At 34.7% G+C, this 24751-nt stretch overlaps 1 protein-coding gene and 1 long non-coding RNA gene across 2 annotated transcripts in view; one reads left to right on the top strand and one right to left on the bottom strand.

Moving 5' to 3' along the window:
• Window positions 1–4285, top strand: part of LOC135210152 (CD151 antigen-like) — a 105147-nt gene extending 100862 nt beyond the window's left edge. The window contains exons 5-6 of the mRNA XM_064242977.1: window positions 1–25; window positions 283–4285. The exon at window positions 1–25 is cut by the window's left edge and continues 128 nt beyond it. Of these exons, the coding sequence (XP_064099047.1) occupies window positions 1–25; window positions 283–429 (172 nt within the window). The 3' untranslated portion in view covers window positions 430–4285. The remainder of the gene's footprint in view (window positions 26–282) is intronic.
• The window catches only part of LOC135210153 (uncharacterized), a 223128-nt gene that overhangs the window by 44145 nt on the left and 154232 nt on the right, over window positions 1–24751 (bottom strand). The gene's annotated exons all lie outside the window — the stretch shown is intronic.

Here is a 24751-nt window from a genome sequence, read left to right as displayed (position 1 = left end):
TCACCCGTCCAACGTTTGGTACAGTGTAAGTATACAGCATCAGTATTTGAAAAAAATTTTCTGACAACTTATTCTTTCCTCCATGTTTTAATTAATTATTCTTTCCTCCATGTTTTAATTAATCCCTTTTTTCCAAATATTTATCATTGACTTATTTTGTTGGTTATTCATGCTAGCCGTCTAATGCATTCGTATCGCTAAGTTATCCCAGAGACTTATAGGCAGTAGAGCAATTAATCTTGACTATAGAGCAATTAATCTTGACTATTTATATTTATCCAGGGCTGCATCCACCAGTTCGAAGAGGAACTGGGAAAACACCTTGTCATCCTTGGAGCAGTAGGATGTGGCATATGTCTAGTGCAAGTGTTCGGAATGATACTTTCGTGTTGTCTTTACGTCAAATTGAAGGATGTTGATGATTACTAAGATCCATCCATTAATCTGAAGTCAACAGAATAAAGAATGCAATGAATGAGGCTGGTCTTTTGAAGGCTAAGAAAATGTATAGAAAAGTGGCCAAAAAACCAACAGAAGCATCTTGTTTCCTGAGAAATTGGAGAAGTCGCCTTTGAAGCTTCTTTGCCTCCTCCTATCCGATGAAACATCATGGTCTGTGTTCTCTCCTATACGTCCGTAAATGGATGAACAAACAAACAATTAATTTTTGTGTGTGCACTGAGTTTTATTTTTCTCTTTTCGAGCTTCATTTTGACAGGAGGCTACAAGTCCCCAGTGTTTGAGGGTTTTAGACCAATACAGGTTTGATAGTGTCTTCGAAAGAAAACATTTAGATATTTTGAAAGCTTTGTGTAATAGTTTCTGTCACGTTCTTTTTCAGAATTTATTTTCAGAGAATTCCATCATATATTTTTCATTCTATTTGTAGACTAGCATTTGCATAAGGACATTATATGTCTGTGAATAACAGTGCTTTCTGACAAATACAAGTGATACAATTTCACTTTTGTACATTAAGGTTTTCAGGATAATACAGTACATCAGTGTTCCTTTACTTCAATCAACTACGATATGAAAGGGTTGCGTCTGTGTTTATAAAGGAAGGTAAAGTACAGTGCAGTGTATACATGATTTTGTATTATACATGTCTGGGTTTATAAGTGAATTGTAATTATCATTACAGCATTATCTGTTCCACTCAGCGCTCTCGCTTCCTGTTGTAAGAGCAGATATGCTTTTATTAAATTCACTTATTGTTGCAGAATGTTATGTTGGCATAGTATGATATTTAACTTGATTATGACAAAGCTAGCGGTTGTGTTATGTCATAACTGGTATATTTCTTTACACCTTCATACACAACTTTCATCGTTTGTCACATATCAGTATGCTTTCATCCTCTCTCTCTCTCTCTCTCTCTCGTGGATTTTTGAAGGGTGCTATAAAGATTACACATAGACGACCACCTTCTGTCCAGTATTTCTTACATTATAAAAAAAAAAAAGCCGTAATCAAATTGAAAAACGGACTTCGTCAATCTTGTTAGCATTACACATCATTCTGGAGTCAAATCTTCTCATCAGCTTTAAACTTCTAATTTCTTGTGCATCTGTTTTGCGAGGACGGCTATTTACTATAGGTCTCATTCGTTTATGAGGTGACAGAGGGTAGAAACTTTTAAGTCTAGAGTACAATGATAGTTTTCCAAACATTTATTCTTACTGTTTTCGGGGGCTTGATTTTCTGAAAGCCCCAGCTTATGGCCTTCAATGTCATCTCCTTGTCAAATTGCAAGGATGGTTGCCTTTTCTGAACTCTGACCTAGGATTAGATTGGTGAACCTACGGACTAAGGCCTTTATGAAGGATCCCCAGTTTTCCAGTGAAAGTTTTGAAAAAATTTCTTGGTTTATGAAGTTTAGTTTTGTCAGACGTCAAGGTGTATCAGTATGTCCATTCCTACACTAGGGCAGAACAAAACTTTGCATTTTCTATTTTTTGCAACTATGTGCAATGAGAGTACTGACAAGGGCCTGCAACCCCGTGTCCATAGTCCTTTGGTAACTTTCACGCCATGCAGAACATTGTGAAAGTTTTTTTTATGTCCTACAGGAGTAATATGAGTGAACGAAGTTGGTTTCAAGTGAAATGGGTTCATTACTTAGGGGACCCAACACTAAACTCTCTTCTGCACTGTGACACATTGCATTATTATTCCGAGCCAGGACAATTCCTAAGATAGTGCTGCGTACTATCACCACAGTTGTAGTCATAAAAACTGTGATTGCCATAAGGCATTCCTTCCCAACAAGGGATCACCAAACCTGTGTATTTGGTGCTTTCGTATCTCAAGGCACTGGCACTTACAGTAATTTGTATTTAGTACTGTTAACCACCACTGCACTTTCAGGCACTAGTAAGACGATTAATCGAAACCACAAAAGTATGACTTCGTTACTTAATATTAATACAAATAAGAATCTATTGTATTTGTTAAATAGTATTCATGAGTGCACACAAAGCAGTTTTAACTATGTTCTTGAATGCACATAAAGAGACCAAAATTGTTAACCTTTGTTCCTTGTTTTATATTGTTTGAGGACAATATAAATAAAATGTCTCATGATCACATCTTATCAAAGATTTCATGGAACACTGCCTGTAAATTATTTGCAGCTAAACCGTAAATCTGCCTTAATTAAATAAGTAACTTTTGAGCACTGAAAATTATACCTTTCTCATAATTCATCATTTTCAACATTGATTTTTGGGAAAACTTCTAATTGTGTTCATCTTTTAAGTTTAGGAAGTGGTCTCTAGTTGGTGTTCAAACACCAGCTTTGATCTCTGTCAAGAGTACTATATATATGTGTATGATGTCTTGTATAGATGTATGAATGTATAAGTGTACATTTTAAGATGAAGTGTAAAGCGAATTAGCTGTGGCATAGATGTATTAATCCTCCTACAATGAAGAATGGTCATTGTGACAATGCAAATGGTTATTTCTGACTTAAATGTTTTATTTTTAATATAAAACAAAAACAGCCAATACCCTTGTATAGTACATGGATCGGTTTTTAATATATATATTTGCTCCTTCAACCATTGTAAATTCTTTTCCTCAAATGGTATGCTGTTTTAAGGGCATTTTCCCCCAATGAATATATTGTGGTTGTTCAATGTAAATAGTGTACATATATATAGTGAATGATCTAATTATTTAGAATTTTAGAGCTTTCTCTTTATTGGCACAGGGCAGTTACCTTTTAATGTAATAATATTTCCAATATTATTATCAGGTTGGAGTTTGTCAGCATTAACTTAATCGAAATCCAGAACCGAGTACTTAGTTAAAATTAGCAATCAATAGATAAACAGAAAAATGAAATTTATGAGAACTGTATCCTTTTTATGTCAAATTATATATTGGTCTTGTTTTTTGGTGCTTATAACTCTTTCTGAAATTCCGTGAACATTTACTAACCTTGAAAGATTTTTTTGGCACAGAGTATGATGTGTAAACAAAGGTTACAGAATGCTCTATAGATTTTGAATTTCTTGTGATATCTCCCAAGATGACAGTCTTTGTAGAGTAGTGGCATTTCCAGGTGAATAAGTAAGTTATTCCAGTCGTCATTTCAGGTAGCGTACCTGTTTAGAGAGTTATTATGCACCATAAAATAAGCCAAGTACCTGAAATCGCACAATTATTGTGTTTTCCTGGTTGAATAGCTATTTAGTACTGTGAGTAACATTGAGATTTTCGAAATGTATAAATATGATGTATCATGCACTTATTTTTAAATATTGTAATATTTACCATTTATTTCTTCTGCACTTGATTATTCAATTTTCACAAGCCTGGTGGAAAAACAGGAAGCTGGATTTGGTGAAGAAAAGATCATTCATATTACAAAAATATCATTACAGTCACTAAAATTCTCATTTTAATATCCTGATATAGTTCAGTGTTTTCGTCTGTATATCATTGGTATATAGCTGCGTTACAGAAGCTTTACATTTATCCTTGGAACTTTATAATGCCTTTCGGGACTATTCAGCTTTGCAAGCTTGATACTTAAAAGAGAGAATGTTGTTAAAATATATATTTTCTCTGTGAAGTATGTTTAAAGGATCAGATCTAGAATTTTTATCTATTGGAGTTTGCCTGTCATCACATATTAAATTATGATATGAACTGCAAAAGTGGAAATCCAGTTAATGACTTAAATAGCATTAAGTTTGATTTACAGATCCCTTGCACACAATACCTAGTCTTGCTTTTGTGCCAGTCATTCAATAAACTTCTATATTTGTGTAAATTTTATTTCTATCTGTATCCTTCATTATCTACCGTTGATTGAATTCTGTCATTAACGTGTATCCTTGTGACTAGACTAATTTTTGTTTAATTTTCATATGTCAATCTTGAGATAAGGAGCAATAGGCAATGTCATGAGAGCAGTGTAAGAAACCCTCGCTTCTTTTATGAGAACACACTAACAAAATAGTTCCGTGTTAAACTATATGACAGCCACGGCTACAATCCACATATGGTAAACATCTACCAACAGGAAGCAAAAGAAAGCACAGGGCATTACTATCAATTTAGATAACGAAAATCTACCACTGACTCCACGTTACTACAACTGAAGTAACGTATAACTACTATTAGTTGTTTGGGGTTGTCCCACCTCTCCTTTTACCGTTTTATTCAATTTGGTCTACGTGTTTAAAGGAAGTGTTGGTTTCTATGGTAGCTGTTGACAAATTAAGCTGCTACATACTTGGTGGGGATCATACAACCTTGTTTTCAGATCCTTGCTTAAAAGGCCCTTTCAGCCATTTTCTTTTGCCATTTTTCTTTTTATTCTCTTCGTATATCGGACAAGATACTAGACGGGAAAATTGCTTATTGGATTATCAAGTAAATATCTTGCTCTATGCTTAATTTTTATGTTGGTCACGACCTACAGATTTTTCTCATCACAAAAACATAATTATTCTTCTTTCAAAGATAAATTGGCAGTCTTGAATAATTTATTTTGCAGTTTTCAAGGAAAACTTCTTGTAATTCATATTCCTATTTTGAAAATGTTGTTATGGCTGTTGAGCTTATTAGGTCTACTGTTATAATGCTTCAGAGGTAGTTACGTCGACCAGCCCGAGGAGCAAGTTAAGCGCGTTAACCTTATTGCCCTGTTTTTTGAGCTAGGCAATGTTGAAAAAAAAAAGAAAAAAAAAATAGTCATATAGATTACGAATTATACCAATACATAAAAGGGATCATATTTATATAATCCCAATGAAAATAGTGGTAGCTGTGAATTCGCAAACTTGTCTACATGTATGACATTACATAGAAAAAAAAAAACAATACTTGGCAACGTTAAATTGAATCTGACATTCTGGACTGTACAAAAAGAATCATGTCACGTCAGATTTGAGCATAGCTTCTGTACATGGTTGCTATTCTATATATTGTTCTTTTTTTCTTGGTTGTTTTAAGCCGAATGCGCATTAGTGCAGTATTTTTATGTTAGTAAGACGATGGCAGATTGCACTAAGATGCTAGCACTTCTAGAATGCTGACTTAAACTATAGGAAAATACAGGCAAATTCAAAAGGGAGCATGAACTATATGGAGCTCAAAAAAACATCAGTTCCTCTATGATAGCCAATTCATTTTCGTCACAGAATAAAAGCCATCTGCTGATGTTTGAAACCCACAGAAGGACCACAAGCACTAGCAGCAAGTCACCAAATTAAGTAGCCTTCAGTCAAAACATTCAATAAATTAAAACCATTGCAAGATGCTAAAGTTTGACAACATGAATACCTTGGTTCAGCCAACAGTAAATAGTCGTAAATATTTTGACAAGAAGGGAAAAGCTGAAATTGAAATGTTATGTACCATTAAGCATCAGTTTGATCTCTAATAAAGTAATTATCCAGAAGAATCAGCCAAATTGGCCCCCATAAACTTACAAGTAATATGCTACGTTACATAAGGATGGCCTACATAAGTGAACAGTACAGACGACAAAGCTTTCAAGAAACTACAGAACTCACTGCCAGTAATGGAGCATTTAGCATACAAGTCTATTAGGTACTGAAGACTGGATAAAGCGAGTAGTCCCGTGAGATTCTTGACAGTAGAGGAAACTATGGGACTTGATATTCACTCGAGATGTGACCACAATCACCACACCCTTTGAAATTTGTAACCAAAGTGATGTCACTGAATTAAAAGCTCTTGTAATTCCGACACAGATATGGGTAAATCGGTCATAAAGTTTCGCAAACTTTATGGCAAAGTAAGCTACGTCTTACATGCACCTGGCCTTTTAATATAATAAACAAGAATGTCAAGAACAGTTCGTGAGAGAATAACAAAACAATATAAAAATGTTACAGGATAAACCAAAGTTCCAATAGATTTGCAAACAGTCGTGGCATCAACGGAGTATTGCAGCGAAGAACTCCCTGAATTTACCATGTAAATAGGTACTGTACACTCGGCACACGAAATATTGGCATAGTTTCTTAATTCATTGTTCGTTACGGAAATATTGCTATAAGCAGGTGCCAGATTTTTTACTTATCAATAAATCATATTTCCTTTCAAAATTGTTATACTTAAAATAAATTAAATTAGAAATGAGTATATTTATTTAAAGTTTCAAAAATAATTATTTTGCTAAGTAAGGAAAATATATAACCACAGGTTATAATATCATCAGTTTGCACCTACAGCCGATAAATAATGCATTAAGCCAGTCAATTTTCTTTGATAGCAAAGTGTGATTCAACTAATTTTGTCCTTTGATCAATAAAACACTTTGCATGCCCCATTTAGTAGGCATAAATTTTACTTGTGATTTTGACACCTGATTAGCCTAGGTCTATTTTTAGGAGCATACTCACTTGGACACGTAATGTGAATTAATATCTAAATCCACAATGTCTACATTAATCTGCTTCATTTCATTATCTCCATTATTCTTTTTTATTGGCCATGTTCTCGTTTTAGCTTATCCTTTCCATTATTACTTAACATAATCTACTCAAGACCTAGCTATCTCATGTGGAAAAGCAATCAAACGAATACAATTTAGTCTTTCTTTTTATCTAATTCCTTGCGTATCATCCTGTTTCATCCGGACACATTGGAATGCTGTGGGAGTCAAAGCTGACGAATACATTAAGAAAGGCTTAATCTTTTTGTAGTTATTAATTTTCTCTAAATAGAAATTAATTAAATTAGTTTCTCATGTATGCCTAGACCTACTGCCATGAGCATATTACAAGTAACTGAAAGGATAGGAACTATGAAAGGTGTTTCTGATTAAAGTCTATTTCAGATATTTTTACAATAAAAACCTACTGCTGTAATCAGGGGCTGTTCTTTGACAGCTACAAAATCTTACAGGGTGTAATACGAGTTTATTCAAATATTTTGGGGAATGAAAGAAAAAAGAAATTTTTTTGCAGAAAATGTTCAATAAACGCATTTTAAGGCTTCGTTTGTTGGTGAGGGGAATTTCAAAATAACCATTATCTTTGGTGCTGTTTTCATGCGATGGAGTTTGTAGCGAGAAATCGGAGTACCATGAGATGTGGGGGAGCGATCGTGCAGTGTAAGAGGAGGATACAGACATTAGGCCAATGTGAATAAAGTATCTCCCAATAAAATGTATTATTTAGGCTTCGTAGAAAAAAAATGTACGCATCATTAAATCTGTTTCCCTCCCCATCAGTGGTATTCACCGGACACCAATAAAAGATAAAAAAATTAGTATATAAGTATAACTGAATCTCCCATTCATCAAAGGTAGACTTGCTTATTCATTAGACTTATGCATTAGACACCTATCAAAGACTTCAAGTGTATTTTTAAAAATCTCTCCCTCTCCATCTAAAGTAATTCATCAGACACCAGTCATAGGCGTGACCTAGTCATGCTTCCTGGTTGCATAAACTCGTGTTACACCCTGTATTGTCTTGCTCTCTTGAAGTGCTTCGAGGAGTTCCACTTCTAGGCCCATTTTCTAAACTTTGCCATTCTCTAAACAATTTGGTTTATCTACGTATTATTCTCTTCGGTATATTGTGCGCTCTTGATATCGCTCTAACAAGAACTTGCTCTGAATGCAGTGCAATAATTGTCTCTTGCTGAGCAGGGGATGTTTCTTTGAACAATAAATGACAAATTGACATTCGATTCCCGCATGGTTCACACTGTTAAGGTTATCATTTTCTTGATCTTTGATAGCATTTTGTGAGTTTCCAATGTTGTTTGTAAAATGTAACAAATGGAATCGTTCAACTACCTTCAACTTATTATTGAAATGATAATATAAAGGCTATTTATGCAATACTACTAATGATAAGTGTCTCCTATCTACTTGGTAATGTATGTCAGTGGTTGTGATATGACGTTTTTAATCCCTTCGTTTCGTTCCCGTCAATTTTTCTATTAAGGAAAATAGTTTTACACAATTTTATAACATGATGTTCTGCTGTTTGAAAAGGAAAAATAGATTAATAAGGCATGACTCGTGCGTCAGGAAGGTGAACAAAAATGATGAAACTGCCAATGGTAATTTGCTCGCATGTACTGTCGGCCAAAAAACTATTGGCAGAGTTTCATAATTCTTCGTTCACTTGCCTGACGCATGATTCATGCCTTATTTATCGATTTTTCTTTTCAAAGATGGAAGAAATCATATGTAATGACGTTAAAAACATCCACTGTTATCTTTAGAACATTATGTTATGTTATTGTGTAAAACTATTTTCCATATAGCAAAATTGATGTGAACGAAACGAAGTGATAAAAAACGTGATATCACAACCATAGATATACGTTACCAAATAGATAGGAGACACCTATCACTAGTAGTATCGCATAAACATAATCCTTAAATTATCATTTCAATATTAAGTTGAAGGTAGTTGAACTCTTCCATTTGTTAAATTTTACAGAAAACATTGGAATCTCACAAAATGCTATCAAATTTAAAAACAAAAAGAAAAAAAAAACGATATCCTAATAGTGTGAACCAGGCGACCTAACTATTACTTTTGATTTCATGTGCACGGGAATCTGTCAATGTGTCATTTATCGGTCTAAGAAACAACCCTCGATGAGCGAGAGACGATTATTGCACTGCATTCGGTGCAAGTTCCTGTTGGAGAGATATCAAGAAAGCTTAATAAACCGGAGAGAATCATACATAGATGAATAAATTTTTTTAAAGAACGGCAAAATTTAGAACATGGGCCTAGAGGTGGAACACCTCAAAGCATCACAAGAGAGCAAGTCAATACAGTAGTGTAAACGTTGCTGAGCAACATTCATTTGTGAATTTTGAATTCTAGTGCATCGTCACGACATTGCTGAACCAGGAATCATGACTAGCTCTACGCTTATGACTGGTGTCTGATGAATACTTTAGATGGAGAGGAAGAGATTTTTAAATCTACACTTGAAATCTTTGATAGGTGTCTAATGAATAAGCAAACTTATCTTTGATGGATGAGAGATTCAGTTAGGCTTACTCTTTTTGTTTTGCCTTTTATCGGTGGCCAATGAATACCACGGATAGGGAGGGAAACAGTTTCAATGATGCATGCATTTTTTTTCTTCAAAACCTAAAGAATACATTTTATTGGAGATACTTTATTAACATCGGCCTAATCCCTCCATCACTCCTATACGCCACCTCCGCTCTCTTCTACATCTCGGGCGATTCGAGCCGACTTCTCTCTACGAACTCCATCGCGTCAAAGCATCAGTAATGATAACGGTTATTTTAAAATTTCCCGTACCGACAACGGACGCCTTAAAATGCATGTTTATAAAATATTTTCTGTTCAAAGAAACTTTATCTTTCATTCCCCAATATATGTGCATACACTCGTGTTACACCCTGTAGCCGTCAAAGAGCAATCCTTGATTAAAGCAGTAGGGTTTTCTTCAAAATAAAAAAAATAAATAAATAAAAACATGAAATAGACTTAAACGATAACGTCACCTTTCATATTTCTTATCCTTTCAGCTACTTATAATATGCCTATGGTAGTAGGTCTAGGTATACATTTGAAACTAATTTGAATTAGTTTCTATTTAAAAGAAATGAATACCTACAGAAAGATCAACCTAAGAAAGCTTTAATGAAAGTAAGCCTTTCTTAATGTATTCGTCAGTTTTGACTCCCACAGCTTTCCAACGTGTCCAAATGAAACAGGATGATATGCAAGGAATTCGATAAAAAATAAGACTGAATTATATTCGTTTGTTTTTTTTATGATTGCTTTTTGACTTTGAATAGCTAGGTCTGACTTAATTATGTTAAGCAATTATGAAAAGGATAAGAAGAAAGGCGAACATGGCTAATAAAACAAGAATAACGGGAATAATCAAATAAAGTAGATTAATATATATATATACTATATATATATATATATATATATATACTATATATATATATATATATATATAAAATATATGTATATATATATATATATATATTATAATCTACTTTATTTGATTATTCCCGTTATTCTTGTTTTATTAGCCATGTTCGCCTTTCTTCTTATCCTTTTCATATATATATATATATATATATATATATATATATATATATATATATATAATATATATATATATCATATATTATATATTGTCGATTTAAATATTCATTCATATTACGTATCCGAGAGAGTATACTGCTGAAAATAGACCTAGGCCAATCATGTGTGAAAATCAGAAGTCCAATTTAGGCCCACTAAATGTGTCATGCAAATTATTTTATTGATCAAAGGACAAAATTAGTTTAATTAAACAACGTTTTCAGAGAATGTTGACGCCTTGATGTATTATTTATCGGCTGTAGGAAGCGAAATGACAACACCCCAGTGCAGTACGATACGTTGAGTCAAGACTCGAGCGGCAGCAAAGCCAACTTCAAAATGCTTCGGTATGCTGTCACGAAGCTAGAGTTGAGAATAAAATTAGAAATCGTGGACCCATCGGTATACATTTTCCTTACTTTGCAAAATAATTATCTTTAATACGTTGAATAAGTCTACTCTATTCTAATGTAATTTTATTTCAAGTATAGCACCTATGAAAGGAAATGTTATTTATTGTTAATTGAATAATCTGGCATCTGCATATGGCAATATTTCCATAACGAACAATGAATTAAGAAACTACGCCAATTCTTCATTGGCCGTCTGTACCTACTACCTACGAACTCAAATTCGTAAAAGTTTTTCAATACAATAAATTTCGTTGCTAAGTGATGAGTATACATAGAAAATAATTATCATTTGAATATCAAGGAGAAATTGGTTAAATTCCCCTAAAGCTAATATTGAACTATATGTAATAATGGAAACAAATATATTACTTACCGACAACAAACATATGTTTGGACGCCTCTCACTTATTTCGAAAACTGTCAAATTAACATTTAATAAAAAAAATGTAGAGATAACACAACTTATATTACATACCGGTAAAATATTTGTAAGAATGAGGGGGAAATGCTGCTTATATCCTATTAAAATAAGAATCGAAGTAAATGCAGAGGTACGATAATTTATCATAGTTAGTCACATATTTTACTCAAAGAAAATAGTTGACATGACCTAATAGAAAATGAGAACGATAAAGCTATGGGATACCCTTTTAATACCTCCAACTGTAACGCGCCTCACCTTGTCTCTAGCACTGCACTCTTCAAATCCTATTTCATATACAACAAGCAGATTGATTTTGAAATAGAAAATTATTATTTTCAATGAAAAATTTTGGCTTCATTCCCTTCTCATTATTGGCAGAAATATGTTAGACACGAATGAAAATAAAATAAAAGCGCCGTCGTTATTTTCATTTAAATGATAAGAGCACATTCGTTACTTTAAAGAATATTTTCAAGATATTTTCACAATGTATAAAATGTGTAACTGAGACCTAAGTTAAATAATAAGCTTATAGGATTTCCCCCAAAAGAAGCGTGAATGGGTCTGTCAGGTAAAGTTTATTAACTTGTTAACGAACGTCTTTTTATGAAGAAATATACATATGCAGACAATCGAAATGACCAACTCTGACAAAAAGAAAAATCATGCTAACCAAAAACTTTACGACTGATCTTTTGGAAAGACAATAACAGCTTCTTGAACCTAACCATTTGTCATGCTTTGCAGAATAGTGGAAAAATCACTCTTAACATTTCTAATGTGGTATTTTTTTTTTTTTAGCTTATTAACAATGAAGAACAAATTCATTACTACCCGAAAACCCATTCTGAAGGGCTCCGAACACCAAAGGCCCATAGCTCTGTTTTGGACAACAAGGGATACTTAGCACAAGAGTTGACAACCATACGGCCGCATGCACAGCTTGGCACGTGCCATTTCTCTGGACCTTGGCACGTGGAATGCTTGATTATGAGGACGAGCTGTGTGAACTATGTGGAAGTATGTTAAGCAACTTATGAGAAAACGTAGTTGTCACGGTCTCAAAATATTTGCTGTCGGCAATTTTTCATATGATTACAATCCTTTATATATGGTCCAATTGTTAATGACTGACTTTTGTTAAAAAGACATTTTCATAGGAACATTACCATTTCATCCTCTCTGAGGAACTGTTGCTTTACGTTTTTTAATATTTTTCAAAATTTACCAATTCCAAGCCGTGGCAAAATGCTTTCATCTGCACCCCCTCAGAGAAAACTTATCAGTAAAGCTATAAATAAAGAATCTTAATGTCATTTATTAAATTTCCTCAACAGTTTATAGTTGTGTTTTCCTTTAAACCTTCAACCATTTATTCTTGCCCTTCCAGTTTTTATTCTGGCCTTTGTTTGCACTGATATTAACAATACCCACAAACACATGCATATGACTCCAAAATCCTTTTTAGTATAGCAATTATATAGGCGTGTGTCAGCCTATCCCAGCTGATATCGGCTCACTGAACTCACATTAAGGTCATTAATTCTCTTCGAACAGCAAAACCAAAATTTTCAACCCACGTGTTTACTTTCATTGGTCACCGATGAACCACAAAGCACAATAATAGTTGTAAATATGGCCACATTTCATCTGGTGGTCTTTGGAGCGATATTTCCTTTCCTTCCTAAATATTACTATTTTTTTTTATTCATTACAATTATCGATTGCACCAAAAAAGGTGGAGTGATGCCTGTACTCTGGTAGGTCATAGAGGAGAATATGAAAAACGTATTATTTATTGTTTACGAACGTGAAACATCTTTTATTTACAGATAATAACTGTGGAATAAACCATTCACCTTGTTTTTCACCTGAACTGTAAATCAGACTTTTTTTTCTTTTTAAATGCCAAGCAGCGCTAGCAACTACCTGTTACATTTTACTGCCATAAAGATTATAATCGTCCACTAGAGAAAAGATGAAACAAAGCAATAACTACCGTGGTTAACAAATGCAAGATCCCAGTGCCAGAATGAACTAGTTTTGAGATCTTCAAATTTGATATCTTTGGCAAATCTTTCACAGACTAACGGAAAAGTTCATTCTCTTTATCTTTCACAAACTTTATCGGAAACACTTTTCCTACCCTTTCTTAACATGGCGTCGCTGTTACGCCAATTTAGCTTTTTTTTTCTTTCTTTTACAATATTTTCGTACTTGTTTTGTCGTAAGAACTTAGTCTAAGTCAATCTCCCCTCTCTTAACTTCATTTCGTAACTTTCGATTCCTTTTACGACTTCCAAACCCCTGTCCGTCTTTCCCTCAGGGGCTACCTAGCCCTACCCCAGCCCCCTTACCCCCACCTGCCTTCTTACCTCCACCAACCCTACCCCTTCCTACAAAGGTTTCAACAACAAACCCTTGATTAGTCCCGGTAAATTTTCTCAGCTACAAATTTTTACCTCGTCGATTTTTCCTTGCGTTATGAATAGCCATTTTTGCCCTCCCACTCCTCTCCCCTCTCCACCCCTCCCCCCCCTCCCCCCCCCCCCCCCCGCCCCACTAATCCCCCCTTTGGCTGTGAGAAAGATTCTTTAACACTACTTTTGCTAATTGTGGGGGTTAATTGCCATCGCTGACGCGATTAAACGGAAGTTTAATAATTAGGCATCTTTGAGACCCCTCGCCTTCGAAACGAACCACGTCCCCTTCCCCCCCACCGGCCCCCCTCCCCCAACAAGACAGTTTTCTCTCGGTCTTCTTTATCTCGCAAAATTAGTAGTGCTTCTCATAGCTCGGAAATTAATAGTGTTCCTCTCGGCTCGAGTTTTCTCTCGGGTTTCTTAATCTCGCTCGAAATTGGTTTTGTTTCTCCCAACACTGAAATTAGTAGTGTTTCTTCTCTGAACTCAGAAATTATTGGTGCTTCTCCCACCTCAAAAATTAAGTGTTTCTCCCAACTCAGAAATTAATAGTGTTTATCCCTAAGAAATTGGTAGCGTTTCTCCTAACTCTAAAATAAGTAGTCTCTCTCCCTAATCAGAAATTAGTAGTGCTTCTCCCAACTCGTAAATTAGAAGTGTTTCTCCTAACTCGAAAATGAGTATTGTTTCTCCCAACTCGGAAGTTGAGCGTTACTCTCGGCTCGAAATTAGTGATGCTGTTCGAGCCAACAGGCGCTCTTCGGTAAACCGTTGGCCGCAAAAGATAAGCACGACGTTGGCTTCGTCATATTTATTCTCTCTCTCTCTCTCTCTCTCTCTCTCTCTCTCTCTCTCTCTCTCTCTCTCAAGAACTTTGTTATTCTTGCTTCGTCCAGTGAATTGGAATTATTTTTGTCTGAATAATTAAAAGTTGATTCGTACGATTCCCTTGAGTATTTATCTTAGTAAACCGTTTTACAAAATGAGTAAAGAGAAATTAATATCACTCTAAGATATAAGATATCCCACGAGATTGGTAAACGAGAGGTAAGAAAACACAACATATTAAAGAAGAATATTGTGTGAATAAAAAAACTATTAACACCTAATCTCCTATTTAGTAAATAATAAACAAATAAGAAAAAAAAAGTTAAAACCTAAAATTTATCTACTCTAAGACGGTAAAATTTGAGTTACATTACCAAAGGCTACTAAAAAACAAATCAACTATTACTCATTGAAAAATTGACGAAAAATTTCAAGTACTCGGTTTTTCAACTTCAGTTTGTAAATGATCATAGAATCATTTTCATTACCTCCGCTTAATTCTTCTTCATGACCACCAATTTTCTTTGGAAGCTTGAATTTCAAGTCAGTGACCCCTGTGGGCTTGTTCTATATGAAGAGCTTTTATCTTCTGAATAATAATAATAATAATATTGATTGACAAAGTCGAGAAGAAAGTATCACTCATTGATGTCGCAATACCATGGGGCACCAGAGTTGAAGAGAAAGAGAGGGAAAAAAATGGATAAGTATCAAGATCTGAAAATAGAAATAAGAAGGATATGCCAGTTGCAATCGTACCCATAATCATAGGAGCACTAGGCACGATCCCAAGATCCCTGAAAAGGAATCTAGAAAACCTAGAGGCTGAAGTAGCTCCAGTACTCATGCGAATATGTGATCCTAAAGAAACGGCACACATAGTAAGAAAAGTGATGGACTCCTAAGGAGGCAGGATGCAAACCCGGTTAACCCCACACTATAAATACCGCCACCCCAGTCGAATTGGAGGACTGTGATAGAGCAAAAAAAAAAAAATAAATAAATAAAAAAAAATAATAATAAAAAAAAAAATAATAATAATAAATAATAGTAGGGAAAAACTCTCTATCACGAGAGTATATATAAAGTTCTAAAGGGTCCACAATAATACAAAGTGTAAAAGTCCGTGTATAATTTTGAAGACTTTACAGAAAGCTTTCGAACCCGAAGGAAGGGTTCGAAAGCTTTCTGTAAAGTCTTCAAAATTATACACGGACTTTTTACACTTTGTATTATTGTGGACCCTTTGGAAAAATAATAATAATAATAATAATAATAATAATAATAATAATAATAACTAATAATAATAAAATAATAATAATAATAATAAAATAATAATAATAAAAAAAATAACAAATAATATAGCTGTGTGAGAGTTGATGGTTCTTTAATAAATAACAATAGCTTTCGAACCTTGTGCTGGGTTCATCCTCAGTTAACTGAACATTGTGACTAAAAATTTCGAAGTAATCTTCCGAGCAGGACAAGTGCCAGTGGTAGTACAATTCCACAAAAGAGAACGCAAATGAAGGAAGCACTCAACAGCCCAACTACATCTTGTTCCCCATTGGGGAATAGTGTCGTCAGTGGACCTTATGCGGTGCAATGTAGGCATTACTCAAGGTTCTTTGTAGCACCCCTTCGGCCCCCATCTGCGAATGCTTTCATTCCTCATTCCTCTTACAGCACATCCGTTCATATTCTCTTTCTTCCATCTTACTGTCCACCCTCTCCTAGCAATTGATTCATAGTGCAACTGCGAGGTCTTCCTCTTGTTACACTTTCCGAACCTTTTCACTGTCAATTTCAGTTTCAACGCTGAATGGCCTTAGTTGCCCCAGTGCTTGGCATGTGTGCCTAAAATCTATAAATCTATATCTATCTGTCTATCTCAACTACGTATTTCCGTTGTTAATATTCGTATTCCTGAATAGCGAACAGGAATACGAATATTAACAATAGAATCAAGTGGTTGGGCTGTTGAGCTCTTCCTTCATTTGCGTTCTCTGTTGTGGAATTGTACTACCACTGGCGCTTGTCCTGCTCAGAAGTTTACTTCGACGAATTTTTAGTCACAATGTTCACTTGACTGAGGATGAACCCAGCACAAGGTTCGAAAGCTATTGTCATTTATTAAAAAACCATCAACTCACACAACTATAATATTGTGGGTCTGCAACCATTATCATCATTTTCGGCACGGAAAACGAGCCAATAATAATAATAATAATAATAATAATAATAATAATAATAATAATAATAATAATAATATAATAATAATAATAATAATAATAATAATAATAACACGATGGAATTTAAAAACGTCTATCTAATGATAATCAAACATGCATAGTTGGAGGAAATCTGATAATTCCACGCTTGACTTATCATCATAATAACTACACGACCAAAACTAATTCACTTCTAGAAAACTGTTCCCCCTGCAAATGCAAATAATAATGATACAACTGATGAGACTTTGCTATTTTATTCACAACAAAAACAGAACAAACAGGAATATTAAGGTTGATAATGATAAGAGATGGAAGTCATGACAAATTTCCTAACAATAGATACTTCTTTCTTGCCCAAGATTTCAATAGGTAGGTATTCGGTTTTAGTTTTTTTATAATCAACATATTTGTTGCAACGCTGTTCTAGCGTTTTGCTTTTCGGTGTGGAGTTGGTTTCACAAGGATGATGATGATGATGATGATGATGATGATGATGATAATAAAAATAATAATAATCAATAATAATAATAATAATAATAATAATAATAATAATAATAATAATAATAATAATAATAATAATAATAATTTTAACGGTCCTCTTCATCCAGCTGAAGAGGTCCGTTGTGCAAACGGTCGAAAGCTTCATTTTTTTAACCTTTTGTATTTGAAAAAATGCAGTATCACATACCATCATTGCGGCTTTTTAAACTCATCTTTTCCGGTCACGGCCAACCCCATCTTGAATTGAGTCAAGATGGCGTTGTCACGGCACGGTGATGCCCCATAAATAATAATAGTTTTGACCAAAAGTTGGAATTAGTTTATGAAGTATCCCATCGAGTTTTACAGTCTATATTTCAGTGTGCTTCAATGAAAAAAGGGTATCTACTTCAGCAAAAGGTTGACTAAAGAAAAATGCTCAGGTTTATATAAAAGTGTGTCAGAGAGAGAGAGAGAGAGAGAGAGAGAGAGAGAGAGAGAGAGAGAGAGAGAGAGAGAATTTGGCTAGTAAAATTGTTAGCTTTATTGAGAAAGCATATTTACAAGCCAAGGCGAGTTGTCAATGAAGTTTTCTTAAACACTTATAAACAAAAGTTCGCATTCACAAAATAATGCAAAATACTCTCAAGGGTGCGGCCTGACAAAGGCAAATTATTGCAAACTAAATTAGAGTTAGATATATCTCCACATCAATCAGCCTTCTTTCTGTTTTATTTGAAAAATCTTAAGAGACCTCCGTCACATACTCTCACTGCGACGCATGATTACATAAGTATATCAATAACCAACCAGTCAACGCCTGGAACCATACCTAAACGCATCTCTGCTCAAACCTCTAGTTGTTCTTAACCAATTTTTCTTGGTGTTCACATCTTTCCACAACATATTTCCAGCAGTCCTACTGTAAAACTTCTCGTAGAACACAAACAAGTTTAATTTCCTACATATTCATATGCCTTACACAGCTCTTTCACAATCAAATTTCCCGTTAGAAATTCTGTTACTAATTGTTTTAGCCCCAGTGGCGTGGTCGGTATGGTGCTGGCGTTCCACCTCGGTGGCCGCGAGTTCGATCCTCGGGCATTCCATCGAGATGTAAGAGATGTGTATTTCTGGTGAAAGAAGTTCACTCTCGACGTGGTTGGAAAGTCACGTAAAGCCGTTGGTCCCGTTGCTGAATAACCACTGGTTCCATGCAGCGTAAAAACACCATACACACAAACAAATAAACTATTGGTTTTACCTTAATCTGCAACTTTCCCTATGTTCTATATTCTTAGTAATGTTCTACACTTTTTATTCTTTAAACCTGCAACTTTCCATATGTTTTACATTCTTAGTAACGTTTTACATTTTTTATTCTTTAAGTAATTGAATTAATTTCCTCGTAAGGAACAGTGATATATCTGACCTCCTTTCGTTAGCTAGACAATCAATCATTTATACTGATATATTACATATAGATTTAATTACGAATTTCATGATAATAACTGGACGTCGAATTATGCAGTAACAATGAAAAGATTTGTTTTAAAAAGTTATAACAAATCATTGAAAATTTTTTAATTATGAAGTGTCCCGCATGAAAATGAATGCAAACTATCGGAAACAGCGTAAATGTTACTAATAAAAGCAATAATAGTATTATATATATATATATATATATATATATATATATATATATATATATATATATATATGACTGGTAACAATGTTCTGTAACAACAGAATTCCATCTAATAAAGGAGCCCATAAAAAACACCAAATAATAGAGAAAAAAGTACTATATTTCAGAGACTGCTGTCTCCCTCTTCAGGTAGATGAAGAGGGAAACAGCAGCTCTGAAATATAGTACTTTTTTCTCTATATTTTTGGTGTTTTTATGGGCTCCTTTTATTAGATATATATATATATATAATATATCTATATATATATATATATATATTATATATATATTATATTTATTTGATTTTTATATAGCCAGAATAAAAGGCCCAACAATAAATACATCTAATAGTGCGAAGCTAACTTAACTCTCTTTCACTCAGATTATGGATTGTTAAAATTAATTCCTTGTTAACATTGCAATTAACGTTTAATAAATAAATAAAATAGATAAATATTTCCCTCAACACAAATGACGCAAAACACCAACTGAACCCAAAGCAGCCCGCGAGAGAGAGAGAGAGAGAGAGAGAGAGAGAGAGAGAGAGAGAGAGAGAGAGAGAGAGAGAGAACGCGCTTGAGGCAACAAACCCAAGGTGGCGAAGCATTAGGAAGTTCGAGGTTCCACCGAGAGATGGCTCTGTCCATCACGAAGCCGAAGAGCCTGAGAAAGGAAACTTTAGGAGCCTGTAATCAAGTAATAACTACGACACCTTAAAGATCAGAATTTCAAGGGTTTCGGCCGTGATTGGATGAGGGAGGGATCAGGGGTGCTGGGGATTAGGTACGTGGAAGGGAGGTACGGGGGAGGGAGAGGATAAGGCTGAAAGGACACCTGGTCCTGATTAGCAGCTGAGGTGAGAGAAGAATGATATTAATAGAATGAGGGTTGGGATAAGGTTTCTTCATAACTTCGGAGTATGCATGTGTGATTAGAGGACAGAAGGAGAGGCGATTAAAGAGAGAAGGAAAAGAGGACAGAGGAAAAACGAGGAGAATGATGGGAAAAGACATGAGAGCCTTGAATCAAGTACGGATAAAGGTATAAGATGGTCATTAAATTTGCACAAACAATGGTATAATTGACTATCCTATTTATTATTACACGCCGACGATGTTCCTCCAGGATAAGAGTACGTAAAGATGATTTTAAACTAGAAAAATGGAATATAAATTGAAATCTAAATTGAAATCAATAAACCACATGGGATAGCCGTGCTGATGACCAGCAATATGCCAGACAAGAGTGGCCATCAAGACAAAGATTAAAAGCTGCGTCACACAACATTCTGTCCCAACATCTGGTTGAACCGAGCAAGATATTGCTTCCACCCCTCCACATCAAACTCGGTCTCATGAACTTTCTATAGGCATTGGACAGGGAAGGTAGAGGATTTGCTTTCCTCCAACAGAAGTTTCAACAAAAAAGCATGGAGAAACTTATGGGAGGTATATTTGATGGTCCTCAAATACGGGAACTCATCAAGGACGGTAGTTTTGATGATGCACTGAATCCTGCTGAACTCTCTTCCTGATTGTCCCTCAAGTCAGTCATTGCAAACTTCCTTGGCAACCACAGAAGTTCCCAGTATCAGAAGGTGGTTGATTTAAAGGAGAATTTCAACCAACTTGGTGAACGCATGTCAGTGAAAATGCAGTTCCTCCGGTCTCATCGGGACTATTTTCCTCAGAATTGTGGAGACTTCAGTGAAGAACAGGGTGAGCACTTTCACCAAGATATCAGTATTATGGAGGAACGCTATCGAGGCCGATGGAATGTCAACTTTCTGGCCGACTACTGCTGGTGATTGAAGAGGGATGTGGAGTCTGCTCAGCACAATCGGACGTCCCTAAAGAGACCATTCATCCATGAGTAGCTTCCTTAGTTCATTACATTCTTCTTGCTATCTATTCAAAATATTTTGTAAACCTTCTGTGGATAAATCAATATAATATTTTCAATATTGTGTTTCATTCACCTACATATAGATCGGAAATTAATGTGTTAATATTTCACTAACTTGATCTGATTGAGTAAAATTAGCGTGATTTTTGGATTCAGTCAAAAAAAAAAAAAAAAAAAAAAAAAAAAAAAAAAAACAAAAAAAAAAAAAAAAAAAAACCTGCCTAAAATCAGGTATTATATGTTAGACCTTGAAAACAACGCAGGCCAATAAAATGGGCATTCAAAATGGGAGAACATTCACCACTGATCACACTATGCCATTTGTTAATTATAGACATTTTAAGTGGATTCATTAAGAGGTCTTTTCTGAGCACCCAGAAAATACCGAGATTTTTATCATAACCGAAAATGATCAAGCACTGCGTTACTTGCACGGTAAAAATTTTAAGATAAAAAAAAAGTCTTCATTTCCTTTATTCCTTGACTAAGAATATCAGTTACTAACTTTGTTGCACTGCGAACCCATATATGCTGGAGGATACCAGGGCAGGATTCAGCAACTCTTAAAAGATGATGGAAAGCAAGACACTATAACAGAAGAGTATACACGAAAAATAAAATAATTCTACAACCAAACACTAATAGCAAGGATCAATATAGAGTTACAACTTACCATCAAATAGCATATGTCAGAATCTTCACTGATGAAGCATAGGCATTAACAAGAATATCAAGAGGTTAAATTATTTGAGTATAGAAAAAAAAGCAGTAATGAAACCTCCAACCAAAAGGATTTTTGTTAACTTTAATAATGGAGTCTTCACAACTTCTGACAGGGAGAAAGTACGACGCAATCATAGTATATTCATTTACATGTTTCTTACAACTTCTGACAGAGAGAAAGTACGACGCAATCATAGTATATTCATTTACATGTTTCTTAGTAACTGTAAATCCCTCTTGATCGTCGTGTAGGACAAAGCACCAAAAACTCGTATTTTCAGTATCTCAGAGTCTAGACTCCCATCTGCCGACATTTCACTCAAATCCATGTCAGACGATTTAAAATACATAAGCCTACCCAAGGTATCATCATCATTTCTGAGTGAGCAAAGATTTGATTGACTTCTTACAGCAGAGGCCGTCCCTTCTTCTATAAAGGAACTCCTTCATCAGTGCACAAATTTGGTCCTGTTAAATACAACCTGCTATAAGTAGATACAGCGAGAGAAACAGAGAGGTATCAGCCCTCGTAATACAATTCAAAGACTTGGCCAAGTGCCAATGTCAGGTACTGTTTTACATGTAAAATCCCTCCATTCGCAAACTGTAATACAAAGTATGTTTTTTATTTTTACTTTTGTCATATTACTCACGAAAGTGGTATAACATGTAAAGAACAAAATCAGTCAAAGTTATGTGCCACGCATTGCTGGAATTTAACATTTCCGTGTCAAATTATGAAGAACGGAAAATCTTCCGGAAAGATACAAAATGATGTCTAAAAATTATTAAATGAAGAAAGTACCCCTCTCTCTCTCTCTCTCTCTCTCTCTCTCTCTCTCTCTCTCTCTCTCTCTCTATGTATATGTATGATATGTATATATATATATATATATATATATATATATATATATATATATATATATATATATATATATATATATATATATATATATATATATATATATATATATACATACATATATTTCTTCTATTCCCTCCCTCAATTCAGTGATTACATGGCGATGTAAAATGAAATTCTAGACTTGTGTAAAGTTTATGACAATTCCCATCATTACTAAAGTCAATGAAAATTATCAGAACAAATATACCTTCAAAATAAACTTTACAATAAAAGATACATCTAACATTGCTTCTCTCTCTCTCTCTCTCTCTCTCTCTCTCTCTCTCTCTCTCTCTCTCTATCTCTCTCCCTCTCTCTCTCTCTCTCTCTCTCTCTTCCTCCTCCTCCTTGTCCCCATTCTTTCGTCTCTTCCCCATCTACGATCTCTCCCTCTCTCTCTCTCTCTCTCTCTCTCTCTCGTCCGTTCGCACAACCCCGCGACCTTATAAGGCTGGTTCTTACGCGTGTATAACTTGACACAGGATTCCATCTTATGCAGCAACACGTTCGGTTACGGGATAGAGGAAAGCCTCCTCAAATTTCCTCAGCTCGCTTCTCTCAGACGAGTTTCTCAGGCTCTGACAAGGAGGAGGAATTCGTACTTACTCCCCGGGGTCATAGCTGCATTGGGCAATTAACACTTCAGTGTAAATTTTTTCTTTTTTCTTTCTTTTACTTTTCTTTTTTTTTTTTTTTTTTTTTTTATTCTTTTTTTATGAGATTGTGCATCTTGTTTTATGGTTATGATAAGAAAAGAAGTGGTCATTTCTTTTTTCTATGGTTTTAAAAGCATTGTGCATCTTGCCTTGTTTATGATGATAAGAATGGCGTAATAAGGAATATAAATTCCGCGTTGTAGTTGTATTTGTAAACTTTCCTGTGAAAGGAATAACGAATGTTGCAATGAAAGGTCAAGAGAAGTTTCTTGAAGTTCAGCGGAAATTGAAATGCGACAAAACTGTGAATAAGAAATTAAGAAGAGGATGCAATGTTATTTATTTTTAAAACGAATATGCTAGAAACGAACTGTCCTAAACAAAATTAAATGAAAATGGTCGTAGAATCCTGTTGCCACGAAGTTTTAATAAATCATAGGATATTAATTTACCATCTGACCGCACCGTATATATAAACAAATAACTCAATGAACAGGCAGATGACAGAAAGACCAGGTAACAGATGCTTATGAAGCGGTGGATGCATAACACACGTCTGTCTCGAACTCACTTTAGCACCAATCCCGACACTCTTCCGTCTACAAACTCGAAGACACGCGGCGCTTTCATTAAAAAATGCATCACTCGCAGCAACTGATCTATTACACCATATTCTTCATAAAATCCCATACATTGGCTCCCTATCAATACTATCATAAACGTTCTTGGTAAGTGCATACCATGCCCAATCTTCCACATTTATTCTCAGACTTTTCACTGACCTGCTACGTAAACACTTCATCCACACTATAATTCTTATTTACACCCAGAATGTTCTTCCCTCAATAACCTCCTGCATGTGTTTTGCTTGGTTAATCTAAATTTTGCTTTTTTCTTTCTTTAGTCAATCTTTTCATTTCATCTTGTGTAGCAGGGTCGCAGGGTCATTTATCTGCATTTATATTTGAAGTAGGCTGATGCCCCCAGAGTAAGAGTGTCCGGGAGTATATACACAAGTATTTTTCCTTTTTAGTTATCCTTTTATTTTGACTTAGCAGTATATTTTAACACTACATTTCATAATGATAATATGAACATCTAGAGGATGATTAGAAACAGTTAAACAAATATAAATGTAATCGTCTTATTTGCTTTTAGACTTCGCAATTCTCTCTGGTGAAAACAGGAAATATTACAGTTATGCATCAGGTTGTCCAAGAAAAGGTATAAAATGCTCAAATTAACATCTTGGCGACTTAAAGATACTTTGAAGGGATTGCAGATACTACCTGAACTAATAGAGGCAATTGTTAAACTTATCGAAAACATTTTCCATCAACATATCCAATGAATCAGTTACACGTGTGTATTGGATTGTAAATGACGTGATTGCAATTTTTACTGATCTCACAAGAATAACCTAGTTATATAGAAGGATGTTAATCAAACTGAAAAAAATGACCAATTATTTCT

Source organism: Macrobrachium nipponense, chromosome 39 (assembly GCF_015104395.2).
Source record: "Macrobrachium nipponense isolate FS-2020 chromosome 39, ASM1510439v2, whole genome shotgun sequence".
Lineage (NCBI taxonomy): Eukaryota > Metazoa > Arthropoda > Malacostraca > Decapoda > Palaemonidae > Macrobrachium > Macrobrachium nipponense.
The sequence above is the reverse complement of the archived record's forward strand: the minus strand, read 5'-3'. Positions and strand labels throughout refer to the sequence as shown.